This window comes from Saprolegnia diclina (genome assembly GCF_000281045.1).
Source record: "Saprolegnia diclina VS20 unplaced genomic scaffold supercont1.74, whole genome shotgun sequence".
In the NCBI taxonomy this organism is placed as follows: domain Eukaryota; phylum Oomycota; class Saprolegniomycetes; order Saprolegniales; family Saprolegniaceae; genus Saprolegnia; species Saprolegnia diclina.
In genome coordinates, this window is record NW_008246141.1 from 62,609 (window position 1) to 77,103 (window position 14,495).

Below are 14,495 nucleotides of genomic sequence, written 5' to 3' on the forward strand. Positions count from 1 at the left end.
AGACGTGTGGAGGAGCAGAATCTCGTGGATAAAGTCGTGGACAGAGGCAGGTGATGGACTCTTGACGCGCTTGAGAGCGACAGTTGTGTGGGCGTAGATACCGCGCCAGACGTCGCCGTACGCACCAGAGGCGAGTGGTTTGGTGCCGCAGAGAACGATGGCGTCGGCGTCGATCTGGAGCATTTGTAGCGTGTCAAGCTCGCTCGAGCCAAGTGTCAACGCGAGGTAGTCGTCGTCGGCCGACCGACGGCTCTTGACCGCACGGCGTCCGCGGCGGATGATACAGATGGCGAAGAAGAGGACACAAAAGAGAATCACGCCGCCGCCAACGTAGTACTGTGGGTAGCGCCGGAACGAATAGCTTCCGCCGTAGACTACGCAGGAACGCCATGAGCCAAGGGTCGTGCGGTGGTAAACACGGTACCATCCACCGTATTGCTGCGATCGGGGATGCAGACCGAGCTGGTGCGCCACAATATCTGGACGTGGCCGTGCTCAATAGCACACGCAGAGGCATCTTGGTGAATCCCACTGACGCGATAGCCTTTCGTTGCGTTGGGCGAAGCTGGCGCGAGCGCCGCGAGGGCCGCGTACGTTGTATTGTCGACAATAAGACTGGAGATGTCGCAGTCGTCGCAGGCACTACACTAGCCAGTGTCATATCGTAGCAACCATCAAGTGCAGAGTACAAGTAGCGCAGCTCGGACGACACGTCGAGTTGAGAGATCGACGTGCGCACGCCAGCAAGCTCTCTAATCACCGGATATAACAAAGCGCATCCGTTTGCATTCGTGCGTACAGGGTCTGAAGTCGATGCAGTGGCAGACTCAGCGACTGCTTGGTCCAGCCCGTCAGCGCAATATTGTCGAGTACGCTAGTACAGGTCAAGCGTCGTCCGAGGGATCCACCAGTTGCATATAGGTACAGGTGCCGTAACGTGTCGCGGACATCGCGCAGCCAAATGTCGTCAAAGCGAGCGCGCCGGACCTCTCTAGTATCGTCGAGAAATGAGATCGACACCAATCCAAGCTTGGTACAGTCGCTGGAGGTTGCGGAGTCCCGGGAATCGCACGTTTCCCTGCAAAATGCATGTGTGCAGCGTCCTATATCAATATCGATATGAGAGATTCCTTGAGCATGCAACACAAATTACACGCTCTCGATCGCACGCGGCAGCTGAAGGACTTGGAGAGAGTCGGCTGCAAAATACTCGCTGGGCGCCGGGTCTTGAAAGGTCGAGTTGACAAGCGAGCTACCAGCCTCCATATAAGGCAAGAAATCGAAGCGGGTGGATACAGAGCGCGCAGAGTTACTGGCAACTGGAAAAACGTGTGGAGACCCGTGAGGCTCTGCAGCTGCGCGAGCTCTCTATGGCTGTCAAATGACAGAATGGACCAATATTGGAACGTACAGTGTGTCGTGCGGGTATCGCGAGAGGTCGCCTATGAGCCAGTGGCTCTCTAGATCAAAGCGCGTGGCGTTGACTGGCATGACGATGGTGATCGCGCAGTTGCGGTCGAGAAGGCAGGTCGCCGCCGTGCCGCACGAGCCGTCGGCCACAAGCACGCGCTGCTGGTCGCTGAGGTCGCTGTAGCTGCACACCGTCGAGTCCATTCAACAAGTGGTGAATACACAAGTCTGTGTTGCTGTCTGTGTGTCAGTGGCTAGGCTGTCGGTAACAGTTAGCAGCGGGTCTGGTCCATGTGGGTCTGACCGATGGTTGTCAACGACAGGGCTGTCACCCAGAAGCGCGCGCCATGTTTCTCCGATTCGTCTCAAATCAAATGTCTTTATCACTATAGTGTCTCTTGAACAACCCGATTTTTGTCGGTCAAAGACACTTTGGAGATATTTGGAGAATAGCCGCTGGGGTTGGCAACGATGGCGGGACCATCGGCTTGCTGCGTTTATTCCAAAATGGCCTGCAAGTACGACGATCTCCAGCCCGGCGAGACCGTCTTGACCAACGACGGCTCGTGCGCAACTGCTTGCGTCGTCGATGGTCGTTGCTCAGTGGTGGCGACGCTGCCGGCGAATGCGACCCGCTTCGATTTTGCCGCTGGCTACCTCCTCGGCGACCTCTCGCACCACGCGCCAGCCAATCTGTAAGTCGTTGGACAAGCTTTTGGCTTCTAACGTACGCTCTGTGTAGCACCATGGTCAACGTCCAAGACCATCATTTGACGCACAAGTACCTGCAGCTGCCGGCCGCACTCCGCTCCCTGTAGGGCTCGCACCGAAACGGAGTGCCTTCATGGCGACGTGTAGATGGTTGGAACGCGCTACAGTTAGCTCGCTTGCAAACTTGACCCTTCCCAGAGGCCTCGAGCGCTGGTCTCTCGACTCTACGATCGACGTGGATGATGCAGCATTACGTAGGAAGCTCACCAATTGCACGATGAGGGATGCGTTCCGAGGCCTCGATTTGACGGGGATGCGCCGTATCAAGGAGCTGTACGACGATTCCATCGAGGGCAGTGTTGGTGCTCACGACTGTGCATAGAGACGTTGACAACAGCGACGTGTCGTTCAGCGGAAGTTTCCCATATTCGCTGACGCATCTGTGCGCCTTCCTGAGGGGACCCATCGAGGTGCTACTGGTCACGTAGGCGCTTGGACGTGCCTAGAGGCATTGGCATTTTTGGTGGCAACCACTCCCACCTCGAGCAACTGTGTGTTTTCGTCTCGAGCACTTGGTGGATGCGACCAACTACTACGTAGGGAGCTCTTTAGCGTTCAAAAGCTCGAAGCGTTGTACCTCTCGGACCGCCTTCAGCGATTGTACGTCGCCTCGATTGATCCAGCATGACTTGACGGTCTATGCAGTTCTTGCTCTAACTGCAATGTGACGTCCACGCGCCTCGACACTGCGTCGTTTCGCGCGCTCCAGCGCCTCGATCCGAGTACGAGCTTTCGCGTCCAAAGCCTCGAAAGCGGGCCGTGCGAAGGGACCGATCGCCACGTGATACGATTGTGGAATGCCATGCCGCAGTACACGGTGTGCGTCTTTCCCGGTGCAGCAAATGATACCTATGACTTCAACGTCAATGGTACAACCCTCACCCGTTCTTGTCGTCTCCACACGATATATATTGTAGAGTTCACCATTTATGCCGTCACGGCAATCTCGGTGCTTGTACTCGCTGGTATCATTACATGCCTCTACCACACGAGCAAGATGTTCACCAAGTCCAGTCGGTCGGCCGACGACGACTACCTCGCGTCAACGCTCCGACCGGATGAGCTCAAAACCCTCCATTTGCTCCAGATCGACGCCGACGCCATCGTTCTTTGCGGCACCAAACCACTCGCCTCGGGTGCGTACGGCGACGTCTGGCGCGGTATCTACGCCCACACCACCGTCGCTCTCAAGCGCGTCAAGAGTCCATCGCCCGCCTCTGTCCACGACTTTATTCACGAGATTCTGCTCCTCCACACGTCTCTACTTTCTATTCTATCATAGCTATATTGACATTCTCTGGATGTAGACTCGAGAGCCCGTACATTGTCCGACTTCTCGGTGTGCGCTGGCGCCGCCTCATGGACATTGAGGCCATCGTCGAGTACTGCGACCTCGGCGACCTGCGCAGCTTCCTCGCCGCGTCCACGGAGGAAAATGTGTCGTGGAGTACAAAGGCGACGATCCTCGAGAGCATCGTGTACGGTCTCGTGTTTCTGCATACGTTTGCGCCCGTGATCATCCACCGCGATCTCAAGTCGCGCAATGTGCTTTTGGATTCGAGAAACGGAACCAAACTCAGCGACTTTGGCACTTCACGAATTCTCGACGACCAAAAGACGCTCACGAACGGCATTGGCACGTTCCAGTGGATGGCGCCCGAAGTCATTCTCGGCACCCAGTATACGGTGGCCGCCGACATTTACTCGTTTGGTACGGTCTAGGGCTAGGGCAATCTGGGGCTAGGGTTCTGATGTTTCTGATGTTTGATCTTGTGTAGGGGTCATTTTGTCTGAGATGAGTACGCACAAGGTTCCCTACAGCGATGCTCTGAACGCCTCGTCCGGCCGAGCACTGAGCCAGCAAGCCATCTTGTCGAAAGTCACATCCGGTGCACTGCGACCCACGTTCGCAGAGGCAGCTCCAAGCTGGTTGCTCGAGGTCGGGAATCGGTGCTTGTCGCTGGACCCGACGCAGCGGCCGACGACACTCGAGCTCACGGTGCTCGTCCGGGACTTTATCGGAGCGGCTACCGAGTACTAGTGCGCTTTGCGCGACCGATTTGCTGTGCATCCTGGATACAGTAGTCCATGTAAAACCATGATAGTACATAGTGTATACAGCAATGATTTGTTTGGAAATTTTGCCAACTTGATAGAAAAATGTGAGACTACACCGACTGAGACATGGCGCACTGCACCATCGACGTGAGCAAAAGAGCCGTCGGACGGTCGTCGGGCGACGCTGCCAGGCACTGGTGACCCATCTTGCGGACCCACGTTGGTGTCGTCACCGACTCGAACGTTGGCCGCAGCTTCCCCGACGTCACCTTGGTCATGATAGCCTGCTGCGTGTACGCGCGGCCCGTTGCGGGGTTGATCTCGTCACCGTACGGCACGGCGTGCGTGCTCAACTCGGACAAGATGACGCCTACAGCAGCAGCATCATCACAAACCCTAATCTACGGAGAGATATTAGTACCAAACGAGTAAATGTCGGCGGCGATCGTATAGTCGGTGCCCATGATGACTTCGGGCGCCATCCACTGGTACGTGCCAATGCCGTTGGTCATGTTGGCGTCGGACGCTTCACGAGACGCGCCAAAGTCGGTGAGCTTGGTCCCCTTCTTGGCATCCAGGAGGACGTTCCGGGACTTGAGGTCGCGGTGGATGATCGCCGGCTCAAACGTGTGGAGGTAGACAAGACCGCGGACGATGCTCATGATCGTCGACGCCTTTTGGCGCCAGTCAAACTGAGCCGCAGACGTTGTCCGGAGGTAGTTGCGGAGGTCGCCAAGGTCCATGTACTCGACGACGACTTCAATCTCGATCGGCCGGCGCCACCCGACGCCGACGAACGCGACAATGAAATCACTGTCCATCCTACAGTAGTCCACAACATATGAGACAATATTTTCCACAAAAAGCGATAACGTACTTGGCCATGAGCGTGATTTCGTCGATAAACTTGCGGACGCTCTCGACGCGGCGGTCCTTGATGCGCTTGATCGCGACCTTGTCGTTGCCGTACGCGCCAAGCCAGACTTCGCCAAAGGCACCGGACGCCAGTGGTTTCTTGCCCGTGACAACATAATCGCCGACGTCGAGCTTGTGCATGCGGAGGTCGTCGACGTTGAGACCCATCTCGCTGTAGTCACCGGTGCCATCGGTGGCATTGTTGATTGTGCGGCAGTAGTAGTAGCCGTCGGCGTGGGCGTCGTTGGCGCGACGACGCAAACCATAAGCAACGAGCAGACCGACGACGACGAGACCACCGATGGTGCAGCCAACGATGAGCCCCGTGTCTAAACAATTCATAGTATGAGTGACAAGTAGGTTCTGCGACAGGTACGAGTGGTGGCTTCTTCAGGTGTGGCTTCTAGTGGTATGGCAGGGTTGGGGTCTACTCAAAATGCAGGTTCGAAATCACAATATGTTGACTAACCATTCACACGATACCTGGCAGCACACACAGCTCGACGTTCAAAAAACGCTGCAGCGGCTGGAGCTTCTGGACCGAACCTTGAAGCGCCGCGCACGCGGCTGCGTCTGTTGTGATGGGCTTGTCATAGCCAAAGCCAGACGACGGCGAGCTTGTCTCGGGAAATGCGATCTCGAGGCGGTTGAACGCTTCAAATGTCGACTGGTGCACGGTGATGTTGGTCAGCGAGCAGTTGAAGCAGCCACTAATGTCGATACAAACCATGAGTCATAAACCAAAGACATGATGTCATACAAGTAGCGCAGGCCAGGAGAGAGTGTGACGTTGAAGAGTGTGCTCAGATTCCGGTTGTTGGAGAGGTCTCTAACCCCATAGAGCACGTTAGACATGTGAGTCGACTCGATGACGCACAAGAACTGCGTATTCGACCAGTTGCGATCCACGATGCTTGTCAAGGTTGCGTCTTGAAGCGTCCTAACCGCGTCCCTTCATTAAAATTGTCAAGTTGATACTTGCGTACATGGAGGCGACGGATTGCGTCGGTACCAAGTCGAGCATCCTCAAGGGCGCCGTGACGTTGATAAGGACACTACAACAGTATTTCCGTCGAACCAACGACGCGTCGTAAAGTCGATAAGTGTACAGATTGCGCAAGGCCGGTGCAATGATCTGCGGCATCGAGCGCACCACCGCGTTGGTCAAGTACCTAGCCAAGACCCGGATCAGATACCGAATCAATATGTCGTTTGCATACAATTCAAGCAAGCTGGACGGCCACGTAAAGGCAGCAGAGAGTGTGCCAAGGTTCGATCGCAGTGCAAAACTAGAATGTGACAGTATGTGATCATGTCCTCACCGTGACGTACAATTGCGTGAGCGAGTCCGGTAGCACCTTGCGCTCTTTTTGCGACGGGTCAACCAGCCCCGTCACTGTCGATCGCGCGATGGTCCTGCGCAAGCCGTGACGCTGCTAGCGATACCTCGGTTGTACATACAAGTATTCGAGGCTCGGTGGCAAGACGGCGTCCTTCATCTCGACGAAATCTTGGTTGGTGAGGTCTCTAGAGAAAGGTGTAAAACCCACAAGAGCACACGGTATATGTACAAGGTCGAAGCATTGGACAAGGCGATGTTCCCCACTGCGTTGCAAAGCGGCAGCTTGAGCTCCTGGTTGTTCGGGTTCATACTCGCTGCCGCCGCATTCACCGAGGTGCACGTGGCCGTGTTGAGGAGGCAGCCATACGCTCGTGTCGCGCAGTAGGCGTCGTTGGTGTACACAAACCAGTCGGACGATGAGCTATTGTGGCCGTAGCGCTGGCACTCGGCCAGAAGGCTCTGCGCTGCGCCAACCGCAGCGATCGAGAGTAGGAAGACGAGGTACCGAGATACCATCATCGGCACCAATTCGAAATGACCGTGTTTGGATGCGCTATTCAGCACGATCGTACAAGCCTAGCGCTGCGCCACAATGTGTTGCATCGCACGTTGGTGTAGATGTGGCCAAGGTCGCGAGAACCAGGCGATCAAGTACTGGAACAACAGTCGAGAGCACTCGTTTAGCCCTTAAGAAGTCCACCACTGCCACCACAATCTGGCAACGAGGCGTCGCCATTTGCAGCGAGGTTGCCAGTTGGCCTGACAATTTGATATTCTTCTGCAGCCGCTTGGTCTGCTCTGCGCAACGAGGTCGATCGCTTCCTTTGCAAATTGCGCTACACGGACGCTCCATCACGCTACTCCAACGACTGGTCTCTGTAGCGTCAACAGCGCAAGGGCCGTCGAGATAGTATGGCTCGCTGTGCCAACCTGGCAAACCTTGCACTGCAGCTCATATGGTTACGCCTACCTCGTGGGCTTATGGGTCTTTGCGTGGACCCTTTCTTGGTGGGCCCGAGTATCGCTGCTCCTTCTTCGCCTGCTTCATCACAGGTCGATCCTTGACCGGCGCTCAAAGTGCAACATGGAAGTCCGCCGTCGTCGGCCTTTTTATCCGGATCCCACCGCAACCGGCACTTCAACGTCAATTTCGAAAGCAACATGCTGGCGCTTCTCGCCTTCGTGAGCGCGATCGGCGCCTCTGCCTACGTGCCCGGCCTTGGCCCCGTTGGCCTCTCGGCGCTGGTACCAACGCGATTCCATGCTGCGACAGCGTGTGCTCAGTCTGCGCGTAGGTATTCTACGGGCTGCGCATATGCGTGGTGCCGTATGCGTCACATGCCTGCGTGGCCGCGTTCCGCAGCGACGCACCCATGGACCGCCTCTTGTGGCTCAACACGTCGGTCTCGCTTCTGCATTCGATTCTCTCGTCTTGCGTGAGCCTCGCCGTGCTGAGCTACCACGGGCGCGTCTTCTTTGACGCCGACTGGGTCCTCGCCAGCCCCGACGGCGCGATCCTGCCGCTCGCCATCTCGACGGGCTACTTCCTCTACGACTTTTACGACCTTATCGCGTACAAGTTGTGGCTCAAGGCACCCGGGATTCTCGCCCACCACATCATGGTCGGCGCATGCTACGCGTCGGCGATCGTCTATGGCGTTGGCCAGTGCTACTTGGTCGTGATGCTTCTCCTGGAGCTGAACTCGGTCTTTCTTCATGCGCGGAAGCTCCTCTCGATGGCGGGCTACAACATGACGCATGCGATCTACGCCATCGCGTGGCAAGGCGTCTGGGTGACCTTTGTCGCGACGCGCGGTGTCCTCCCGATCGCGGTGCACGTTGCTGTCTTTGCCGACCGCGCCCGGTTCCCGCATCTCGTACTCCTACTAACCGAATGTAAGAATAGCGGCGCTAACACCGAGATTAGGTGCAGTACGCCATGGCGTTCGGTGGCATGGCGATCCTGCATGTGCTCAACGTGCTCGTACGACCAACCGACGCGACCGCCTTCGCCTCTCACATCGTGTTGGCGTGTAGGTGTGCCAAGGGTGCTGGAAAGCGTACCGCAAGGACGTCGCCGCCAAGTCCAAGTAACTATTTCTCGTGCAGCTCTCAGATTACCGGTCTACACTATAAGCACAATAAGCACAATAAACACAATAAGCACAATAAGCACAATAAGCACAATAAGCACAATAAGCCATTGATGTGCGGCCGTGTGTGTCGAGGCTCAGCATTTCGATCTCTGTTTCCATCCAGCACGTTTTGGCAACGCGGCCACGCTTTGGCGGCACGAACGCACGCCCTCGGACGCAACGGCCTTGTCGTCGCGGTATCGAGCTCCCAATTTCTCTACAAGTCTGTGGAACTCGCTGCAACAACAACAACTCGTCCGCTGCTGCGAGGACCACAGGTGCATGGGGTATGCTCAACTTGTCGGCTACCGGTACCGCGCGGACCCGAGCTGCGGACCAGTGCTGTCCAAACGTGGGCAACGCGGTGTGGCGTTGCGTGCATGTCCCAGCTGGCTGCCACCCACGCAAAAGGAGCGGTCGCGCCCACGGTGTCCCACGCCGCAGATGTAATGCTCGGCTTGGCTCTTCGCTACCCAAGGTACTCTATCGCGGCCGTCACCCGATCGCAACCAGCGAGTCTATGCAGCAGCGGTGCTTCATAAATATTATGGTGCGCTTAACCCGATCTATCATCGACTCGCATCTTAATTTTTGTCTACTTGTCTACATCTTGTCGTCTTGGTCGCCTGGCCGCGTGTGGCCACTTGATCTCCATTCCCTTCCTCCTCCACGTCGTCTTGCCGACGAATCGGTGTCGAGCATCGTGGAGCGTCGTTGTCATTTCGCGTCTTCTTCTTTGTCTGCTTTTGCTTAGCACATGCGCCGCCGCTTCCGGAGGCCATCGAGCTCGGTGATCATGGCCATGAGGCGCTGGACATCGAGCACGGCCTGGTCGACTTGGGCTTGCATCGCACACACGTCGACCGTGATCGCGTCGAGGTCATGGCGCAGCGCGATGGCCGGCGACTCGTCGCACGCGTCGTTGTCGTCGTCGAACCAGCGCCGCTTGAGGCTGGCCGTGTCCTTGACGACCGGATCGATCGTGCTGTTCATGTGGAGCATGCTTGGTTACTGGAAATGAGAGCGCGGAGCAGCCTTTGTTGTCGGTCGACGAACACAAAGACGGGAGGAGGAAGAGAAAGGGTCCGAGCAAACTCGGAAGTGAGCCGAAGTTCCCGCACCTCGAACGCGCCGAATCAAGACGTCGTAGACATTACAGTGAACGGCCACGAACGTGGGCGAAGGAATTCGTCGCTTCACATTGCCACCAATCGCGCGCCGGCCTGTCGTGACCTTGCCCTTTGTATACGACGGGTGTGATGCTCACGCCACCTGGCGCGTCGTTACGCCTGTCTGCGCTTGAGACGCGCGCACTGGAAACCGACCAAGCGTTTAGAAACACGCAACGATCCATGCCGAAGTCGACGATCGACGGCGAACAGGACGCTTCCATGCGCATCATATGTGGCCATTGCACGTCCAAACATACCGCAGCGGGCTACTCGGTGCACACAGGATATGCACGCCCCCACGTCCGCTCTCGGCCTGCGAGCGGGCGTTGAAAATTGCGTGGAAATAGCCTTGCCACGGACCAAACCAAGAAAGCGTTGTTTTCCATTGGTGCGACAGTGCAAACGAACCTCCAACGCGCGCACTCGTACGCGAGATCCAGCAAGGCCTCACCAAACCATGGCGGCTCTGGAACGACAAGGAACGTCGGTTTACACGACGTCGCGCGACTTCGTAGCGCTCGTGGCGCGCCAGGATGGGCCTCGAAGGCTACTGCGCCGGCCGCTGTATGCTATTGTGATCGAGATCGCGACCACTCGGTGTTGGCTACCACTTGCACTGTGTGGCGGTCCGTTCTTTTCGCCGAACCCACGGCCAAAGAAGTGGCGCGCTGACGTGGCAGCGTAAGGACAAAAACCTGCGCGGCCGCCACGTTGTTATGTCGCTTGACCTCATGACATGCTGACGAGGATGACTGTGTGCTCTCTCCCATACGAATGGCCATCCGAGGCTGGCGGTCATGCATGATAGAATGGGTCGGCCATCCATGGTGTACATATGTGGGCATAGTACGTCGCAAGTCGGCTCGGACAGTCCTAGAGGTAGTGACAAAGACGCTCTAGCCAGAGGTGCACGCGAGATGGTTGTCTGCTAACTGCATGCAAGAAGAACGCCACACATGTTGCGTTTAAATAGACGCATAGGCTTTGGGCGGCGGCAGCGTTGTCAGCACATAGGCGCTCTTGGAGCGGACGCGCGGGACCTTGGCGACCGACAGGTTCTTTCGCCGGGCGACGGTCGTTGGTGCGCTGGCGAGGACGCTATTGGCGGGAAGGAGGAGACTGCTGCTGCTACTGGCGAGCGCGACGGTACCACTACTGCTACTACTGCTGCTACTACCAAGTTGGCACGGGTTGTTGAGCGCGTGCGCGGCGTGAAACTGTTCAAAGCACGAGACACCGCCGTTGCCGCGGTCGCGCTGGCAGAGCGCAACCTTGCACTCGGCGCAGTGGACGCTCGTCTTGCAGCCGTGGCGCGAGTGCGGCGCTTTGTCCGTCACGTGCTTGGCCCGACAGCACCACACGCACGAGAGCTGCCGCTGGCCCGAAAAGGGCACGGGCGTATGGTTGCGCGTCGCATCGAGGCGCTGGGCTATCAGGATTGGATCTCGAAAGTACTGGTCGCGCTTGTTGTAGAAGACCATGCGCGCTTTCGGCGGCAGCTTCTCGCTCGGCGGCAGCTTCTCGCTCGGCGGCGGCGGCGGCGGCGCGACGCTTGGTGGGCCGACCTCGGCGTTGACGTACGAAGCGAGCTGCGTCTCGAGCCGCTGAACCTGCTCGTAGAGGATCTGGACCTTCTCGCTATCGGGTGGCATGGACGCCTTGCACATGACGCACTTGTTCATGATGGGCAGGTTGAAGTACTGGCAGCCACGGCAGGGGATCCCTGTCATCGCGCTTCGTGGCCGGACAAACCACGAAAAAAAAAGGACAAATTTCGAACGTGCTGGCTGCGGCCTATATTCGGCACATGCCACTTTTAAATCGTATTGAGGTCCAAGAACAAACGCAGACGCTGCGAATCCGACGGACGTTCACACGAATGTCAAGCTTGCACAAAGCACATTGCGACGTGCTACGGGTGCAGTATGCCTACAAGTGTACGTACGTGGCGGCCATAGCGTGCCCACGTCATGGGCGCGTGTCCCAAGCCTCTTTATTTTCGGCATCCAACGTGGCACAATGCCACCAACTGCAAAATGCCACTTGGAATCCATTCAGCTATCGAGATGGCAATCACCAACGCCAAGATGGCGACGTACGACTTTCTCGCCGAGCTCCGCGGCAGCTCGTTCTACCCGGCGAACTCGATCGAGAAGGGCCGTACCTTGCTGCGCGCGCTCTGCGCTGCCATCGAAGACGCCAAGCCGCTCACGCTCGACGGGCTCGAGCAGCTCACGCATGCGACGACCGCGGCCTTCAACGCGCTCGAAGAGGAGCTCAACGAGCAAGGCTCGATCATCGACACGGTTGCGCGCGAATGCATCGCCAACGACATTGGGTGCATTGCGGAAGCGTACGGCTATCTGCAGTTCGATATCGAGTCGCTCATTGCCAACCGCGAGTGGTAGACTCCGTTATGTACCAAATCCAACACCGTTCCTATGACACGCAGGAGGGATCACCGCCGTACGACTAGGATATGCGATGGCACAAGTGCAGCTGCGATAGGAGACTGCCACGTCACGACATTGCCCTTGGCAGAGGGCGTGGCATGTTGCGGCCGCTCGAATGCTACTACATGCTTGGGTTGCATCGACTGGAAAAAGGTGTTGGCCACGTTGCACGGGGCGTACAAGCTAGAGGACGCTGGTGCCGCAGCAACCACGCATGCGCCGACGATACAACAAAGCAAAGACGACCGTGCACACTCTGCAAGGTCCTGCACCCAAGAAGACTACTCACATGCAGCTGCAGCTAGCCCCATGGAAAGCCGTCGCAGCACGCTCGGCGAAACGCTGGCAAACGAGACGGGCGCCGTCTCTATGTGCAACTCGCCGGCATCGTCGTCACTGACGTTGCATTATCCGGATGCGTCGTCTTGTTGCGTCCGGTTATGTCATGGATCTTCATTTTTGAAGAGCCGAGACGCCGATGCCCGAGACCTCGCTGCCGTCGTGGGTCGCGACCAACCGCCACGTTGTCGCTTGGGACGATGGCTTTCGCCCGTCGGGTGCTTCGGCTGCCGACGCCGCGCCGGCACCAGGTGCGCCCGCCGCTGACTGCGAAGCTCAAATTTCGATTCTCGCTGACAACACGTGGCGTAGGCAAAATGGTCGTGGACCAGCCCAAGACGGCGCCGGGCCTCTTTCGCATCGTCGAGAACGCCGTGCCCGACGCGGTCGCGGGCGACCTGTACGAGAGCGCGGTCGCGGCCAAGGTGTGGGGCGTGTACATTCGAACGAGCGACGTTTTCGACCGGCAGCTCGAAGCGTACCCTGAAACCAAGGACGACCACGCGCGCCATACGCTAGCTCTGCGCACGATCCGCGCCTTTCTCCTCGGGGCCGAGGTACCACGATGCGTGTAGCTTGACGCCTGTGATGCGCATGTCTTAGGCGATTCCGGCCGCCGACTGGGCCGCCACGCACGGCGTCGTTGTCTGGGTCATCACGTCGACCGTGAGCGACACGGTCGCCTACCACATGGATTACGCGGAAATGTTTCGGTACGACACAACCTATTGACATGCGATGGACACTATTGTCGTATCGCACTAGGTACCAAACCAACGTGACGTACCCGCCCATGTATGGCGCGACGCTGCACGTGAGCCGGCTCAACGAGACGCCCGAATCGCATATGGAGGGCGGGGCCTTCTACGCCAACACGCGCGGCCTCGACCATTACAAGGTACGCAGCACACATGGCGCTCTTCTCTCGATTGACGCAGGGTAGGAGCATGGGTACAAGGAGTCGGTGGCGCCATTGCCGTCGCTGGACCAGGTAGCGAGAGACTGAGCGATCTGTCATCCTGACGCGCCTGCTGTAGATGACGACTGACGCGTCGTACGTTGTGGTGCCGTACAAGTACAAGCGCGGGATTGTCATGGACGGCAACTTTCCCCACGGCAGCATCCCGGTCTCGGCGCTGCCCTATGACACGGCGCGTGTCGTCGTCGGCTTCAATCTCTTCAACCACGAGATTGGGCCGCACGCCGAGGCGTACCCCGAGCACAGCGCCAAGTTCAACAAGTACGTCAAGGTCGCGCAGGCGGCCGCGGCCAAGACTGCGACGCTCTCGGTAGGCACTGCATCGTACTCGCCGCTGGGCTGCAACGGTCTTGGGACTAGATGGCGTCGATAAAGCGCTGCCCGCGCCAAGCGGCGTTCCTGCGCTTCCTCCTCCGCAAGGCGAAAGAGAAGAATTTGATCCAGAACGCCACGTTTGTCGGCCGTAGTAGCAATACGGCGGCGACGTGAGTGGTCGACCGAATATATGAGATCTTAGTTGTGGCGGAAGTACTTGAGGCTGACCCAGTTGATGTACATGGCGATGAAGCCCGCGGGAATCGTGAGCGGAATGAGGTAGCAGTAAAAGTGGTCGCGCCGAATCGTCTCCATCATGGGAAAGCGCGCCGGGTCGTCCGTGGGCAGCAGCTTGGCGACGACGATGAGGTACCTGCGTGCGCCATGATGAGGCCCTCATCCAGGCAAGGTAGACGTACAAGAAGGTCATAAAGAAGGCGAACGAGAGACCGACAATGACGTAGCCCCAGATGGCGCCCGTCGAGACGATGCGCGCGCCTTCGCGGCCGGCGATCGCCGACGACGTGCGCGATGGTGGCATGGATTCCGGATACGTATCCATACGGATACGGTGGGCATGGGTGCATGGGATTGGTGAAAACAAAA

At 57.8% G+C, this 14,495-nt stretch overlaps 10 protein-coding genes across 10 annotated transcripts in view; 5 read left to right on the forward strand and 5 right to left on the reverse strand.

Moving 5' to 3' along the window:
• Positions 1 to 1,639, reverse strand: part of SDRG_14549 (hypothetical protein) — a gene marked incomplete at its 3' end in the record, with an annotated part of 2,608 nt that extends 969 nt beyond the window's left edge. Inside the window, exons 1-9 of the mRNA XM_008620685.1 lie at positions 1,412 to 1,639; positions 1,297 to 1,368; positions 1,154 to 1,252; positions 1,038 to 1,103; positions 926 to 991; positions 800 to 874; positions 690 to 752; positions 425 to 642; positions 60 to 374 (exon numbers count right to left, since the gene is read on the reverse strand). Coding sequence (XP_008618907.1) covers positions 60 to 374; positions 425 to 642; positions 690 to 752; positions 800 to 874; positions 926 to 991; positions 1,038 to 1,103; positions 1,154 to 1,252; positions 1,297 to 1,368; positions 1,412 to 1,614 — 1,177 coding nt within the window. The 5' untranslated portion in view covers positions 1,615 to 1,639. The remainder of the gene's footprint in view (positions 1 to 59; positions 375 to 424; positions 643 to 689; positions 753 to 799; positions 875 to 925; positions 992 to 1,037; positions 1,104 to 1,153; positions 1,253 to 1,296; positions 1,369 to 1,411) is intronic.
• Positions 1,640 to 1,917: 278 nt separating this feature from the next.
• Positions 1,918 to 2,228, forward strand: SDRG_14550 (hypothetical protein; the record flags this gene model as incomplete). Its single annotated transcript, XM_008620686.1, has 2 exons — positions 1,918 to 2,105; positions 2,153 to 2,228. 2 exons carry the CDS (start codon positions 1,918 to 1,920, stop codon positions 2,226 to 2,228), a joined length of 264 nt encoding a protein of 87 aa, XP_008618908.1.
• A 696-nt stretch (positions 2,229 to 2,924) lies between these two features.
• SDRG_14551 (TKL protein kinase) lies at positions 2,925 to 4,305 on the forward strand. The gene is made up of 4 exons (XM_008620687.1): positions 2,925 to 3,050; positions 3,099 to 3,438; positions 3,489 to 3,892; positions 3,960 to 4,305. The coding sequence occupies exons 1-4, from the start codon at positions 2,984 to 2,986 to the stop codon at positions 4,220 to 4,222; spliced, it is 1,074 nt and encodes a 357-aa protein (XP_008618909.1). The 5' UTR covers positions 2,925 to 2,983; the 3' UTR covers positions 4,223 to 4,305.
• A 44-nt stretch (positions 4,306 to 4,349) lies between these two features.
• Positions 4,350 to 7,015, reverse strand: SDRG_14552 (TKL protein kinase; the record flags this gene model as incomplete). Its single annotated transcript, XM_008620688.1, has 13 exons — positions 4,350 to 4,609; positions 4,661 to 5,061; positions 5,117 to 5,483; positions 5,531 to 5,581; positions 5,638 to 5,864; positions 5,915 to 5,983; positions 6,032 to 6,094; positions 6,141 to 6,209; positions 6,264 to 6,326; positions 6,375 to 6,443; positions 6,487 to 6,570; positions 6,616 to 6,681; positions 6,726 to 7,015. The coding sequence occupies 13 exons, from the start codon at positions 7,013 to 7,015 to the stop codon at positions 4,350 to 4,352; spliced, it is 2,079 nt and encodes a 692-aa protein (XP_008618910.1).
• Positions 7,016 to 7,646: 631 nt separating this feature from the next.
• Positions 7,647 to 8,684, forward strand: SDRG_14553 (hypothetical protein). The gene is made up of 4 exons (XM_008620689.1): positions 7,647 to 7,741; positions 7,792 to 8,373; positions 8,424 to 8,480; positions 8,534 to 8,684. Exons 1-4 carry the CDS (start codon positions 7,658 to 7,660, stop codon positions 8,588 to 8,590), a joined length of 780 nt encoding a protein of 259 aa, XP_008618911.1. The 5' UTR covers positions 7,647 to 7,657; the 3' UTR covers positions 8,591 to 8,684.
• Positions 8,685 to 9,105: 421 nt separating this feature from the next.
• Positions 9,106 to 9,875, reverse strand: SDRG_14554 (hypothetical protein). Its single transcript, XM_008620690.1, has one exon. It carries the CDS (start codon positions 9,631 to 9,633, stop codon positions 9,382 to 9,384), a length of 252 nt encoding a protein of 83 aa, XP_008618912.1. The 5' UTR covers positions 9,634 to 9,875; the 3' UTR covers positions 9,106 to 9,381.
• Positions 9,876 to 10,740: 865 nt separating this feature from the next.
• Positions 10,741 to 11,555, reverse strand: SDRG_14555 (hypothetical protein). Its single transcript, XM_008620691.1, has one exon. It carries the CDS (start codon positions 11,531 to 11,533, stop codon positions 10,769 to 10,771), a length of 765 nt encoding a protein of 254 aa, XP_008618913.1. The 5' UTR covers positions 11,534 to 11,555; the 3' UTR covers positions 10,741 to 10,768.
• A 314-nt stretch (positions 11,556 to 11,869) lies between these two features.
• SDRG_14556 (hypothetical protein) lies at positions 11,870 to 12,211 on the forward strand (the record flags this gene model as incomplete). Its single annotated transcript, XM_008620692.1, has 1 exon — positions 11,870 to 12,211. One exon carries the CDS (start codon positions 11,870 to 11,872, stop codon positions 12,209 to 12,211), a length of 342 nt encoding a protein of 113 aa, XP_008618914.1.
• A 501-nt stretch (positions 12,212 to 12,712) lies between these two features.
• On the forward strand, positions 12,713 to 14,120 carry SDRG_14557 (hypothetical protein). The gene is made up of 7 exons (XM_008620693.1): positions 12,713 to 12,846; positions 12,908 to 13,152; positions 13,199 to 13,308; positions 13,361 to 13,493; positions 13,539 to 13,586; positions 13,633 to 13,884; positions 13,935 to 14,120. The coding sequence occupies exons 1-7, from the start codon at positions 12,735 to 12,737 to the stop codon at positions 14,061 to 14,063; spliced, it is 1,029 nt and encodes a 342-aa protein (XP_008618915.1). The 5' UTR covers positions 12,713 to 12,734; the 3' UTR covers positions 14,064 to 14,120.
• On the reverse strand, positions 14,088 to 14,430 carry SDRG_14558 (hypothetical protein; the record flags this gene model as incomplete). The annotated part of the gene is made up of 2 exons (XM_008620694.1): positions 14,088 to 14,262; positions 14,309 to 14,430. 2 exons carry the CDS (start codon positions 14,428 to 14,430, stop codon positions 14,088 to 14,090), a joined length of 297 nt encoding a protein of 98 aa, XP_008618916.1.
• Positions 14,431 to 14,495: the final 65 nt, after the last annotated feature.

Excerpts from the sequence above, each read along its gene's own strand:
- SDRG_14554 (XM_008620690.1), bottom strand. The coding sequence starts at position 9,633 with ATGCTCCACATGAACAGCACGATCGATCCGGTCGTCAAGGACACGGCC.
- SDRG_14551 (XM_008620687.1), top strand. The coding sequence starts at position 2,984 with ATGCCGCAGTACACGGTGTGCGTCTTTCCCGGTGCAGCAAATGATACC. Across the intron at positions 3,439-3,488 it reads GAGATTCTGCTCCTCCACAC|ACTCGAGAGCCCGTACATTG; the intron begins GTCTCTACTTTC and ends CTCTGGATGTAG. Across the intron at positions 3,893-3,959 it reads CGCCGACATTTACTCGTTTG|GGGTCATTTTGTCTGAGATG; the intron begins GTACGGTCTAGG and ends GATCTTGTGTAG.
- SDRG_14557 (XM_008620693.1), top strand. The coding sequence starts at position 12,735 with ATGCCCGAGACCTCGCTGCCGTCGTGGGTCGCGACCAACCGCCACGTT. Across the intron at positions 12,847-12,907 it reads CGACGCCGCGCCGGCACCAG|GCAAAATGGTCGTGGACCAG; the intron begins GTGCGCCCGCCG and ends CACGTGGCGTAG. Across the intron at positions 13,587-13,632 it reads CATTGCCGTCGCTGGACCAG|ATGACGACTGACGCGTCGTA; the intron begins GTAGCGAGAGAC and ends CGCCTGCTGTAG.
- SDRG_14553 (XM_008620689.1), top strand. The coding sequence starts at position 7,658 with ATGCTGGCGCTTCTCGCCTTCGTGAGCGCGATCGGCGCCTCTGCCTAC. Across the intron at positions 7,742-7,791 it reads CCGTTGGCCTCTCGGCGCTG|GTATTCTACGGGCTGCGCAT; the intron begins GTACCAACGCGA and ends GTCTGCGCGTAG. Across the intron at positions 8,481-8,533 it reads TGCATGTGCTCAACGTGCTC|GTGTGCCAAGGGTGCTGGAA; the intron begins GTACGACCAACC and ends GTTGGCGTGTAG.
- SDRG_14555 (XM_008620691.1), bottom strand. The coding sequence starts at position 11,533 with ATGACAGGGATCCCCTGCCGTGGCTGCCAGTACTTCAACCTGCCCATC.